Source organism: Branchiostoma belcheri, unplaced genomic scaffold, assembly GCF_001625305.1.
Source record: "Branchiostoma belcheri isolate BF01 breed outbred unplaced genomic scaffold, Haploidv18h27 scaffold11, whole genome shotgun sequence".
Taxonomy (NCBI): domain Eukaryota; kingdom Metazoa; phylum Chordata; class Leptocardii; order Amphioxiformes; family Branchiostomatidae; genus Branchiostoma; species Branchiostoma belcheri.
In genome coordinates, this window is record NW_017802491.1 from 2,128,250 (window position 1) to 2,140,856 (window position 12,607).

The 12,607-nt window shown below is 43.8% G+C and overlaps 2 protein-coding genes, 1 long non-coding RNA gene and 1 pseudogene across 3 annotated transcripts in view; 2 read left to right on the forward strand and 2 right to left on the reverse strand.

Annotated features, from left to right (window-relative positions):
* LOC109484350 (melanin-concentrating hormone receptor 1-like) overlaps positions 1-4,504 on the reverse strand; it is a 37,678-nt gene extending 33,174 nt beyond the window's left edge. Inside the window, exon 1 of the mRNA XM_019787606.1 lies at positions 4,434-4,504. The gene's annotated coding sequence lies outside the window, so the exon portion shown is untranslated. The remainder of the gene's footprint in view (positions 1-4,433) is intronic.
* Positions 2,505-5,714, forward strand: LOC109484317 (annotated as a pseudogene).
* LOC109484375 lies at positions 4,515-6,756 on the reverse strand. The gene is made up of 3 exons (XR_002141071.1): positions 6,458-6,756; positions 6,191-6,248; positions 4,515-4,589 (listed from the first exon to the last, which is right to left on the reverse strand). It is a non-coding gene; the product is annotated as an uncharacterized LOC109484375 (long non-coding RNA).
* A 2,100-nt stretch (positions 6,757-8,856) lies between these two features.
* LOC109484237 lies at positions 8,857-12,273 on the forward strand. The gene is made up of 2 exons (XM_019787509.1): positions 8,857-9,864; positions 10,445-12,273. The coding sequence occupies exons 1-2, from the start codon at positions 9,455-9,457 to the stop codon at positions 11,364-11,366; spliced, it is 1,332 nt and encodes a 443-aa protein (XP_019643068.1). The 5' UTR covers positions 8,857-9,454; the 3' UTR covers positions 11,367-12,273.
* The last annotated feature ends 334 nt before the right edge of the window (positions 12,274-12,607 follow it).

The following is a 12,607-nucleotide window of genomic DNA, read 5'->3' on the forward strand; positions in this document are numbered from 1 at the left end:
TGGACCATTAGAACTGAGATCATTGTCTGGGGCACTCATTACAAAAGTAGAAAACTTTAAATACCTTGGTTCCTTCATTATGTGCCCAAGGAAAGATTTTGAAACTAGAAAAGCCCTAGCATGGGAAGCATGCAACAAATTGGATAAGATCTGGAAGTCTAATATCCCTAACAAATTGAAAGTCCAAGTTTTTCTTACCCTTGTAGAACCGATACTGCTTTATGGTGCAGAAAGTTGGACACTTACCTGTCAGCTTCAAAAACGATTGGACGGGACTTATACAAAACTCTTGCGGAGGGCACAGAATATATCTTGGAGGCAACATGCCACTCTCGAAAAAATTTATGGAGGACTCCCAAGACTGTCTCAAAAACTCACCCACCGTCGAGTTATGTTCGCTGGACATTGTCTCCGAGCCAAGCAAGAAATTGTTTCATCTGTACTCATGTGGAAACCACGTGGACGAGTGCACTCCAGAAGTTTGACATTCACCGATACCTTAGTTAGAGACACTGGAATCGACTTTGATGACTTAGAAAATGTAATGCTTGATAGGGCTGTATGGAAAGAAATCTGCACTAGCTTAGTCCCGGCTGTTAGCCGATAGATGATGATGATGATTGCTTTCAAACTTCGGCCGAAGTAGTTTCCCGCCTTCCATTACAATGATGATCCTCTGCGTTCTCGTGCCCAGGCCACGTAAAGTCGGCTTTGTACGGAGCACAAAAACCACGCCGGGAGGATAACAAGGGAACATCCGGAGACGCGGTTGGAACCCTGCTGACAGGAAAGATACAACCAAAGGTGGAATCGAAAATCTGATTTAAGCCTGCACCATGCATGGAAAATAACATGTTCATTGTGGCAGTAAAAGCTGGAGACCAATTTCCTTGCCTTTCCTGTATTTTGTGGTTTAACTCTACCATCATAAATAAACATGTAACTTTGAAATATAACAGTACATTGGTATCCGTTCAGGTAAATGACACACTGGTATCATAAATGTATTGGTCGTGTTGTCAAGGTCGTTACATCAGTAGTTTCACTATCAAGATCGTAGCCAACATATCAGACTCTGGAAAGGTTCTCAAATTCAAGTTGCTTTCTCAAAATATACTACGCCTCATGAATTTGCCAATTTGTGCTGCATGAAAAGGGTAAAGAATCACCAATCTTCTGCCAGCACCATACTGACTTGAAACCGATGGACACAGAGTGTTGATCTATTTGCTATCAAGAGTGAAGCAAAGCTGAGATGTGTCGAGGCAGCGGCATATAAGGTACCTCAGAGAAGTGATATTGACCGTTTACTGGCCACGAAGCAGCATCAGTACATCTTTGGAGAGTATCAGTGCTAAAATTTGTTGGCGTGGCGGAAAGTCTATCCGTGTTATTGACCCCGGAATTATACGGTAGAACACATTAATTCCGGTTGGAAGTATTGTCTACGTAGCAGTGAAGTGTAATGAATGTGGTCAACGACCCCCATCCTGAGTCCCCTTTGTACATCAGAACAAATGACGAAAGGCAAAGTCCACGCACTGGCAGATGACTTAGGATCCTTTCAAATGCATCTGTCTGATCGTCTTGTGTCGACAAAAAAACATAGATGAAAGCTCATAAAAGAGCGAAAACCACAAAGCTGTTTGGAAATCAAAGTAGTATGATCTTCAGGGAGGGGATACTAGGATCCGTACCTTGCGCAGGCATCATTGAAGTGAAGTGGCCTCTCCAAAAAGGTAATCCATATCATTGAAGACTCGTGAATGATGTACACATCAGTTACCGGTAATGGCATGACACAGCCTGCGGTGCCGATTGACATTGAGACATAAATGTGCTCAATAACCTGAAAAGACTACTTCAAGTCTGCGCACATGGAAACGATAGCGGTGGCTGTAGTTAATGATTAAAACACCTTCCGGCGTAAACATATAGTGTGATTGGTTTGACCTCTTTGACCTCTAGACCTATCACTTAGGCATCAAGGTCGACAAGTCAAAACCTCGTGGTCTCCTTGAACGTAATCTTTGGGGCGTTCTGTTCAACCCTGTTATGAAGTGGATATAAATCTTAAGGTACATTACGGTATGATACATCTCTCGTCTCCATGTTTATGTTTCCCTGTCTTCCCTATAGTCACCCTCTTCGGGGATGCTGCCCTGGTATTAACCTCGGCAATGGGAAGACATACCATGCACGACTATGGGGGAGCTGATTTCTGGGCACAGTACCGGCTTGTACCAGTAATAAAGTACATACTATGTCATCATCGGTGGCATTATATTTCATTCCTCAGAGTCATATCATTGGAGCCCAGTGGCTGGGGATATGGTTGTGACAAAACCAATGAGAACTACTGTAGTGAAATAAAGAAGGTAATTGCATGTCTGCGTACTGAGCCCACACCTGACCGCTATTTCGACATTTGATACCTGAGCGTCACAACAACAAACTGTAAGTCACGTGTACATCTGGTTCAATCATTTACACACTGCACACATAGACCTTGTCACATATGATGACTTCACTACACCCTGATAGTCACGCAAGACAAAGTCAGCAATAAAGAAACTACAAAAACGTCGTGAATGTCACATTTCAATGTCCAAAGTTTTCCCGATTCGGAAAGCTCAGGCCTCACATTACAGGACGATGTTGAGATCATCGACTGCAGGTAAGAGGCAGACTCAGAGCCCAGGCAGTGTCTAGTGTGGCCAATGTCAAACTCCTGATCTTTTATTGTCTTTCTGGTAAGCCTTAAGGTAAATCTCCTTATGACATCTAAGAAAATTCAGATTACAATGTATTGTTTATAGTCTTCATTCTGGGATTGTTCTCGGCTTTCTCCGCCCCTCGTGTCGAGGCCCAGCCCCCAATACCAGCGCCTTGCTGTGTGCCCAAACAGTGGGAGGGTAACGTCCACATGATCCAGGGTTATGTCACGTCAGGACAGCCAGGTAAGGTTACTCTTTGTTATAATCAAGGACTGTGTGTTATCAAGCACAGCAACTATTTACCGCGAGTCCGGCCAATTCATAGGTTAGAAATCGCAATGAAAATATTTAATTCAAGTTTATCTTTTGTTGTCTGTGTTTCAGTGGTGTGCAAATCTAAATATTCCATCTTCTGTTTGTTCTGTCTGTCTGTCTGTCTGTCTGTCTGTTTGTTTGTTTTTTTGTTTGTTTGTCTCACTTCGAAGCATTGAATACTGTTGTAATGAACGACAGGCTTGCAGAACGTGACAGTCCGAGAATCCTATGATTTCACACGGAAGAAGATCGCAGTGGAAGTGCTGGGGGCAACGACCCCTACCAAGGTCATCATGGACTACAGCACGGTACGGCACCTCACATTTCTTTACTTTACTAGATATAGTCCGTATACGCAGTATACTAAGTATCCACATCAGAAAAGTGTTTGGATATCATAGGAACGTAACGTACTTTTGGCCGGTAGTGGATCTTGGGGACGAAAGCTAACAAGGCTGACACCCAGGCTATCATGAGATCCCTTTAGAATCGCGAGTTCTTCTTGTGTAAATCACATTACAAAAAAGTTCACTTGCTCTCGACTGGACTTTGGCACTCCCCGGTATGTTTGGCACTCAGTTTACTGCTAGCAGGAAATTGTGTCCCCGAAGAATGTCATGTGTAGTGCCAGTAACTCTACAACGTTAGGCAAGTGACTGCATTTAGATTGGGACATCTGTTAAAGCTGACACGTCCTATTGATGTTAAATAGATGGAGCAGTACACTATACACAGGGATGTCTCGCACTGTCGGCATGATGATGAACCCGGGCATGCTGAACTGTATACCAAGTAAGTCTCAAACAGTCCTTTTACTTTCTCTGCGATTAGAATCTCGCATATCACATAGGTCAACTGAATGAAAATTACTGACGGCGCCGGAGTAGCGAGTGCCAGTCTTGGCCCCAGCTAGACGGTCGTCTGCACATCAAAGGCATCATTAACCTTTACTGCTCTGAGTCTTATAAAACTTGGTTTGGCGACGTTTTCATTGAGTAATGCCCGAACAAGAAATGAAGCATGTGATTAAGCGGGCAATGAGTCGTAGAGGATCAAGGCTTTGGCAAGATCTATCCAATCATACCAGATGAATATGTAGAATGTCAATCTAATTCCGATTCTTGCTAACAAAGCATGTCTGGGAGTGGGTTCGGCGTAGGTCCCGGTCGAGAGTCATGAAGTAGAAACCAACCATAATAATAGTAATGTTAATGGCCTGAGTCATCCATGACACATCGCATTGTAGCGAAGTACCATTTGGAATCCAGGCTGTACCTAGGGCCTACAGAAGCCAAGAGCCAACATGCCCCAATGATATTTGGTATACGTAACACGTTACCGGTAACCATGTTATTGCAACTGCACACAATGTGGTTTCTTTCCTTAGGTAACTCTACTTACATGGGCTCGTTCCACTTTGGAGGGATGGAGGGTTTGCTAGTGGACTCGTGGTCTCTGGTTGACCCCCTCCTGGGCGGCAGTGGAGTTGTGGAGCTGACCAGAGAAGGGTGCATCATGCTGACGGAAGTACTAATCAATCCTGCAGGTGATGCAAACCTGTCAACACACGTTATCCCTATATCAGATGTGTTAGAGTCAGTTCAGAGGGTATTGTTGTTTGTGATCTTTTACAAAACACATGTATTTCTACTACACATATCCTTGCACTGAAAGGACGTACATGCAAGCATAACATCATATATCAATGACAACTAATCTCCAAGCAGATCCGAAGTGGCTAATAGACACTCCTCTCCTACTGTCCTGCCACCGTGTACGCGTAGGATCTGCGTTGAGAATAACTGACAACTACAACATTTTGATTAGACTCAAAACACATTCGTCTGTTATCACACCATCCTTTTTGAGATCAAGATAATGAAAAAGTGTTTCTGATGTCTTCTGACGTTTCCCTTTGACATTATCGTTATATGCTTATCAGAACCCAGCCTGAGCGTTCTTGGCGTAACTGATGTCACGCTGGGCATCAAGGACCCCAAAGTATTCGACGTTCCCAGACCACCGTGCCCGACCAACCCTGAGAACAAGAAGGTAAAACATTTTCTTCTAAAACAAAACGTCAAATACGATATAAGACAAAGATTCTCTCCTTCGTCTGTTTCATACAAGCTATATCTAACGTACAAACGTACGTAGGCTAGCTTCTAGGCTTCGGAAGCGACTGGAAAGAGTAGAAATTGGAGCGGCAAATGTACTCCGCGGCGGACCTCTGGCATGTTATCTGTCTATTTGACCAATGTCTACTCTTTTCAACTGCTTCTCAAGTCTGGGAGAGACTAAGTAGCTATGAGAACTAAATGGCTATGAAAGGTTTGCTGTACACGACGTCGTCTTTCTATTTTTCAGCTCCATCCAGCTGCAGTTCGTGGAAAGTTCCTCTTTACGGGACTGTGAACACAACACAACACTGTTCGGCGAAGGGCAACGGGGATCCGATGCGAGGATATCAGCGAGCTTTCTTCCTATCAAAATGCTCCAACACGTTGCACTAATTGAGTTTATTAAAGAGACGTAATTGCTTTTTTCGTTGTTGACACAAATGCGGATGGAAAGGTGATGAGGGCGCTATTCAGAACACACTGGGATATGTCTAATGACGTTTGACGGGAAGGGAGTCATAAATTTATACCAACGTTCCGTTGTTTACGAATACAGTACAGACTAAATTACTGTGTGTTACTGTTTGTCGCTCATTGCAGAGGCGCGACTTGGGTAAGGTACAGTCTGGATAAAGTACAGTTTTCACACCATTCTTCTTGTCCACTGTTTACAGAATATATGGCTGAGCTATACAACAGCATCTCACTTTGTATGGTTTACAGTGGCAGATTCTGAGTGGCAAGGTGTATGATTGGCCTCCTATTCTATTCCCCGAACAGAAGTTTAGACTTTGTACTATTTTGTGGGTGTTTTAGGCGTTTTTATCGGACTTTCCTTACTAGTAACTTTATTTACACCAGGCAAATGGGTTCTGCCCTGCCAATCTGACAATGTATTGCTAGACAGCTGACATACCTTGCCTATCGCCCACATGACACAAGCGCCCACTTGGGGAAAACAGGACATCGAACCGGTGCCACAGTAAAACATGAACACTGCTTCTGAGGTGATAAATTTACAGCAATGAGAGTACTAACCTGAAGATGGATCCCTGTCATCAAGATCTGCAACTCGTTGCTTTTCAGCCAGGTGACGCTGTTGAACAGTGAGATACTGAATAAGTGTGAGGATTTAGGTTTAGGCTATGAAAAAACAAGTAAGTTTCTGTAACAATTTGTCAGCAACACCTCACAAACGAGCTTGACAGACAACAGCTTCCATACACAGGCATATCACTGGGAAATGTACATGTTAAGGATTATTCTTAAGCATAATTCTGCCGTAAAGAACGGAAGAAAACTCACCTCCGGAGCGCCTCTCACACATCTTCTGATCCTGCCTCAGTCAACCAATTAACAGCTGGATGAGATTGTACCTGTTCATTTCAGGATGAGACATCGGTTCTCATTGGTTCTCGCTGCCACGTTGGATCGAAGACCGCCACATTTCATTGGCCCATTTAAATTCCATTAAGGAACTACAGAGACTTTTCATTGACGTCATAATAACATAAGGCCATGGCCAGTCTAACGCAATTGCTTGTTCTGAGAAAAAAACTTCAATATGTATTGTCTATCCAAGAAGTGATAAGCATTAAAAAATACAAGGCTTTATTGAGGATTATTGATTATTGAAGCCTAATCTCCAAGCAGATGTTCGGTGACCGGCTGGATGCTAGTATTGTCGGTTGGTTACGATTTTGCCGCCGAAACATCGTCAGCTGAAGCCACCCTGGAATATCCCCATCCACGTGAGCTGTGGAAGTCTACGTCGGACATTTTTAACAGTGCACGCGGCTTGAGGAGTATCCATCCCGTCCCTACATCTGCTTGGGAATGTGAACATGTACGTGTGTGAGAACAGGCATCTGGTACTGACGTCTCACTTCGACAGGAAAATACAGTGATGCTTCCCGCTGATAACCGTTATCATCTTTTTAAAGATGGCTGAATCGTACGCGCATCTCATCCTCCGGTCATTAGCGGCAATTACATAACAAAGCCTCCATTACTGTTGATGAATAGGCTCTCTAACAAGCGTGAAAGTGGGTAATTGTAGTTTGATAACATGGTGACTTAGCTCAAGAACCACACAGTATGTCATAACGTCAATATCATTAATGAATTGGGTGTATATGCATGGTATATGTAAGACTTTGAATAAGAGCACATTCAATTAATGATCTATCTTTAGGCGAATCTAATGATATATTGAGGCGCCGGAAGGATAGCAGTGATCTGTTTAAGTCAGGATAACTGCGGCTTCGATTCGTTCCGTTACTATCATCTGTGTGTTAGATGCTTAGGTTTTCGCTGACCAGAATTGATACACTTATGCACCATTATATACATGTGTTCCTGCATTGCATTCCATGGAGGTGAAGGTCTATATCGTTGCTATATGACAAAGTTTTGTAGCACGTACAGTTGACCTTGACTTACAGCATTCTCAGACAGTCAGAGAACACACGAGTGTCACAAGAATCCAGCAGAGGAAGCACAATGACCATACATTTATACAGAATATGAGGAAAATATAGCACCAAGGTTTGGATGGGTAAGATAATCTAATCCGACTTATATATAACTAGAGTTCCCCGATCTCATACCTTCGCCAAATGATGTTAAACTTTATGACTGACAAAGTTTAGATTAGATTATTCCCCCCTGATTTAAGAAATAGGAACCTAATTTTCATTAATTATATCATTTTATCATAATCTCAGCCAAAAGACAGTCTTATATTAACAAAGAATGCATTCTAGCATTTCCTAATCAATTATGCAAATGAGGTCCTGATTTGAATAAATTATGTTCAATGATGTTCATCTCAATTTAACTTTCAAATACCACAAGTATGAAATTCCAGGCAGTTATCATTACATAATTATAAAATTTTCTCATTAATTATGCAAATTAAGTCATTATTAACATAATCAACATCTTCCTGTGTTTCTCTCGTTGTCAATTACCAATGTCACAAGCTTCAATTGTCCTATCATGGAATGCAGCTGATTTATAGAATTTCCCCACAAATTACATCCATATTTGCATAATTGTCACATAATTATATTAAGCATCACGTAAGCTACCTACATACCAAAAATCACGACGATCCGTCAACCGGTTCTTGAATTATCCCCTTTTGAATATTTTCAAGAATTTATTCCTGCAGTTCCAGAGCAAGCCGCTAGGGGGCCTAAACTCACGTCACTTCTCTCCCAGCACAAGAGCTACCTACTATCTAAATTTCATCACCATAGCATGTCTAGATCATGAGATATCAAAACCGGAAGTTCAGCTGCAGTACCATAACAAGCCGCTAGGGGGTCCAAAATCTAATCATTTTGAGGTCTCATCAAGACCTACCCACCTACCAAGTATCAAGACAATCCATAAAGGCCTTCTCAAGTTATCGCGCACACACACAGACACACACACACACACACACACACACACACACACACACATACACGAACTCCCCTGAAAACATAACCTTCTTGGCGAAGGTAACTACCACTGGCGAGAGAATTTCATTGGTGGTACAGTTATAGCAAGATTTCAATCTGATTTGAACATCCGGCTTTATAGCGACGCGATGATTACATATATTTAGCAACCAACTCATACGGATATCTATAAGAAAACGCCTAAGGGACAGTTTACAAATAAGTGTAGCGAAAAATAGCATGACTACTCGGTGTGCTTGCGGCTGTGAGTGGATGAACACATGCTGTGGCGGAGAAGTGCTTAACTCCAAGCAGATATTTGGTGGCGGATTGGTCACTGTCTGGCCAAAGGGATACTGCCTGTCGATCGGTCGGTCGGTCGGTTGGTTGGTTGGTTGGTTGGTTACGGTTTGCCACCCTCTGCTTGGAGATTAAAGCAGTCCGGATCGAAGCCGGATCAAATCGAGTAGATGACCAAAGATCAAAGCGAATCTATTCTGCTCGATCCGGCCAATTCTTTCCTAGTAGGAAAAGGAAGGCCCGCGGGAAGCGATGATGCGGACGAATCAGCTCACCTGGCTGCCAGACGGCAGCTCTTTGATTGTTGGCAGAGCTTCGGAATCAAATAATAGCCAGGGACTAGAAGTGATTTAGGCTTGATAGGAGAGCGGCGCAGCGGAGCAGTCTACCCACACAAGATTGCTGAACGCAGGGGCGGAGCACGCTAATTGTGAAATTACATGGAAACCACCCGTAGCGATCTCGTGAATGGTTATGTTCGCGCAGGCATTTGTGCAGTCCCTGTCGTGTCTCCCGGTCCCTGAGACATCCCCTGCGAGCCAACGCGACAGAGATGAGCCGACCGAGCGACAGCCACGTAATCAGCATTCCGGAGGCAAGGACAGCCACCGCCATGGACGACGCAAATTCCTTCTTCTTCTCCACTTCGGAACATTCTTCCTGCTACGAGTTGCCGTCGATACACAACATCGCATCCTTTAACAGTGACAGCGACCCGTCTGTCAACGAACTTGGATACTCTTCAAACGAAAGCTGTTTCTCCGTGCACAATGTCACTGCCACTTGTCTTGAGGGGCAAGAATCACAGAAGCCGTGTGGAAGCACACTTTCCCGCGACGCTGTCAGCGATGGGCCGCCGTCGGGCGCCACCACTACTACCGGTACCACACCGACGTCTACATCGTCCACATCCGCCGATCCACAGTGCGACCTCCTGATGTTTCTCAACGTGGCATCAAACAGGTGGGAAAGTAGACTGCAGACAATATATCCATCAAGCAAGGCTAGTCGTAAAATAGTTATTCGCATGGTCATAAGAAGACTCATACACTAGCACTTTTAGACAGAAGACACAAACCTGTGAGACTGGGGCTTTTCTTAGATTTGATTGATATTCACATTTAGTTCAAGCAAACGATCTGCGCACGTTATCTGTAAACTAAAACACAATTCACCATGTTTTATATCATTTATCACTGGTAAGTACTATGAGTATGGAAATTTACAGAAAGGACAAAAACATACTAGTCACAGCGTTCGTTTTGAAATCCTCGTGACTATGACATGGGAACCGTTGCAGCTGCCTCGGGTCGAAATGTGTTTAACTGCATGGCTCAGTCTTCCATGTGGAGTAATTTACTTGTTTTCGACCGCACTACCAATCCATTGTCAACAATCGCTTATAATATATATTGGCTAAAATGACTTCAAACTAGCCATATCGTCACACTTTGGCTTGTTTTATACAAAATGTAATGTAATGTCTGCTCTTGGTTGCTGCTGATATTAATGCCGTACAATATGGGAATCTTCCCCCACCCAGCATCATGCGGACGCTGGAAAAACCGCGGCGTCTGGCGGGACTGAAGAAGCGGAAGGTGAACCACCGCAGATTCATCGAGAAACAGCTCCACAAGAAACACATGGCCTACCCCCAGTTCCACTCCAAGGTCCGCAGCGTCAAGTCCAAAGAGTTCAAACAGATGAGAGCGAATCACTCTGTCTCCAGTACCACACCGTCCTCCAGCGTTCCCTCCATCAACCCCGCCATCTTCAACAATAACTTCATAGACTGTCCTGGACCAGAGCGGCAGAACCAACACTGGGAGTGCTTCCAAAACGACCACGCCTTCCCTGCCGGTCAGCTGCTGGACCCTGACCAGCTGTGTGACCCGCTGAATTCCGACATGTCTTTCGAGTCCGACTCTTTGGAGCTTTCCGACGAGGCCATCGACAACCTGATGCGGCTGTGCGACATGGTGAGCGCCGGCAGTGATGACGTGCCGCCACAACCGTGCGACTTCACCGGCTTCGACTCGTTGGCAGCAGACTCGAGCAGCTCCAATGACTCCCTGTCAGAATTCTCCATGTTCTTCGACTCTCCCCTCGGGACGCCAAGCAGCGGGGATTTCTACGGTCTCGGCTCAGACTGCCCGCCCTTTGGCGCCGCCAACCCGCCCGAGATAAGCTCAATCCTCGACCAAACCACCGACGGCATCCTCCACACTTCCCCAACCTCCGCGTATGACCAAAACACTCCAGACTGTGACGGACTATCCTTCCAAATGCTGACGGAAGACAGCTACAGAAAACTGCCGGCCTGCATGTACGACCAACGCGCAGGCCACGACTTGGAAAAAACAATGAGTGACACCAACGTGCAAGATGTGATGATGCAACAAGAAGTGGGACCAGATATCACATCATTCAGCCTAGAGGATATAGGGTTGCCCTTCCTGTTCTAGATGTGCAATATTTCACTGCCACATTCAGTTTAGAAAGGACGGATTGTGGTTATATAGAAAACGGGTCGATACAAAACGGGAAAGCTACGCGGACACTTGAAATGACAAGTGTTATTTCGATTCATCTGTAACTTACACATCTACTGTGTCATCTTTGGTTGATGACATTAAGGTTAATTAAGGTTTAAGACACAGAGGTCTTACAAATTGCACTCAAGAAAGTCGTTTGATTTTGTGTTGAAAGTGCTGCAAACATTCAGGTAATTGCTGATGGTTTCCATGGTTACACATGGCTGTAAGGATGTTTGTGTTGATCTATTTATTTATTTATCGAGATTTACCACATTGTGGAGTATGTATGTAATTGTGTAATACCATCAATTATCATTTAAGACTTAATCAGATAAAAACATGGTTGTTCGTGTTGTTGCTATGTTCATCACTGAATATGAAAATGTTGCAATATTTAAGTTTTTGCAATGATGAAAGTGTGTTTTTTTAGCTCTCCTATTGCTCGCTATAAGACTAGTAATGTATGAGAGCGCTACCAAACAAAACAGTATCTTAGAAATGGATTAGAGATTAGAACCTGGGTCTTTCTCACCTAATGCCTTTTAATTCCATTGTATAATTGGGAAGATGCTGGGCTATCACACCAATAAACACTGTACATCTGTATACATGAACCTTGCTTGATGCTTCAATGTAGCACCTTGTACCTGCAAGCTACGCTGGTTTCCAGGAAACTGATTAGCGCTGTCCTAAACAGATTTACACCTACGAGTCACACACGAAACAGACCAATATGTAAGAATATCCATGCTACTATTTGTGACAGCATGATACCAAGCAGTGCTTTAAAAGTGAAAGTTCATCCCCACTGTTCGTTAACTCCCAAAATGGTGTTGATAATTAAGTTTTCCCTGACTTTATATTTGCTCATTAACGTCCATATTGATACACTGCAGGGATAGCCTCCAGTAGCCTCAGGCTCAGCCTGTCTAAATCACACTCGTGGCGGCCCTATTAGGGCCAATCAGTGAGATCAGGAGAAAACTGCTGCAGTGCTGCTGATTATATTCTCTCTTTGCTGAAGCGAAGCTGATATTTTAGCAGTCAGTGGAAAAACTACTCATAAAGGAAAGCAAGGATTAGGATGACTGAAAATGTTGGGAAAAACTATGAAATTTGAAAGAAAAAAAGACTGCAGAAAAAGGTTTTCACAAAATTGCAGAATGGCA

Coding starts and splice junctions, on each gene's coding strand:
- LOC109484237 (XM_019787509.1), top strand. CDS start 9,455: ATGAGCCGACCGAGCGACAGCCACGTAATCAGCATTCCGGAGGCAAGG. Junction 9,865..10,444: donor CTCAACGTGGCATCAAACAG/GTGGGAAAGTAG, acceptor TCCCCCACCCAG/CATCATGCGGACGCTGGAAA.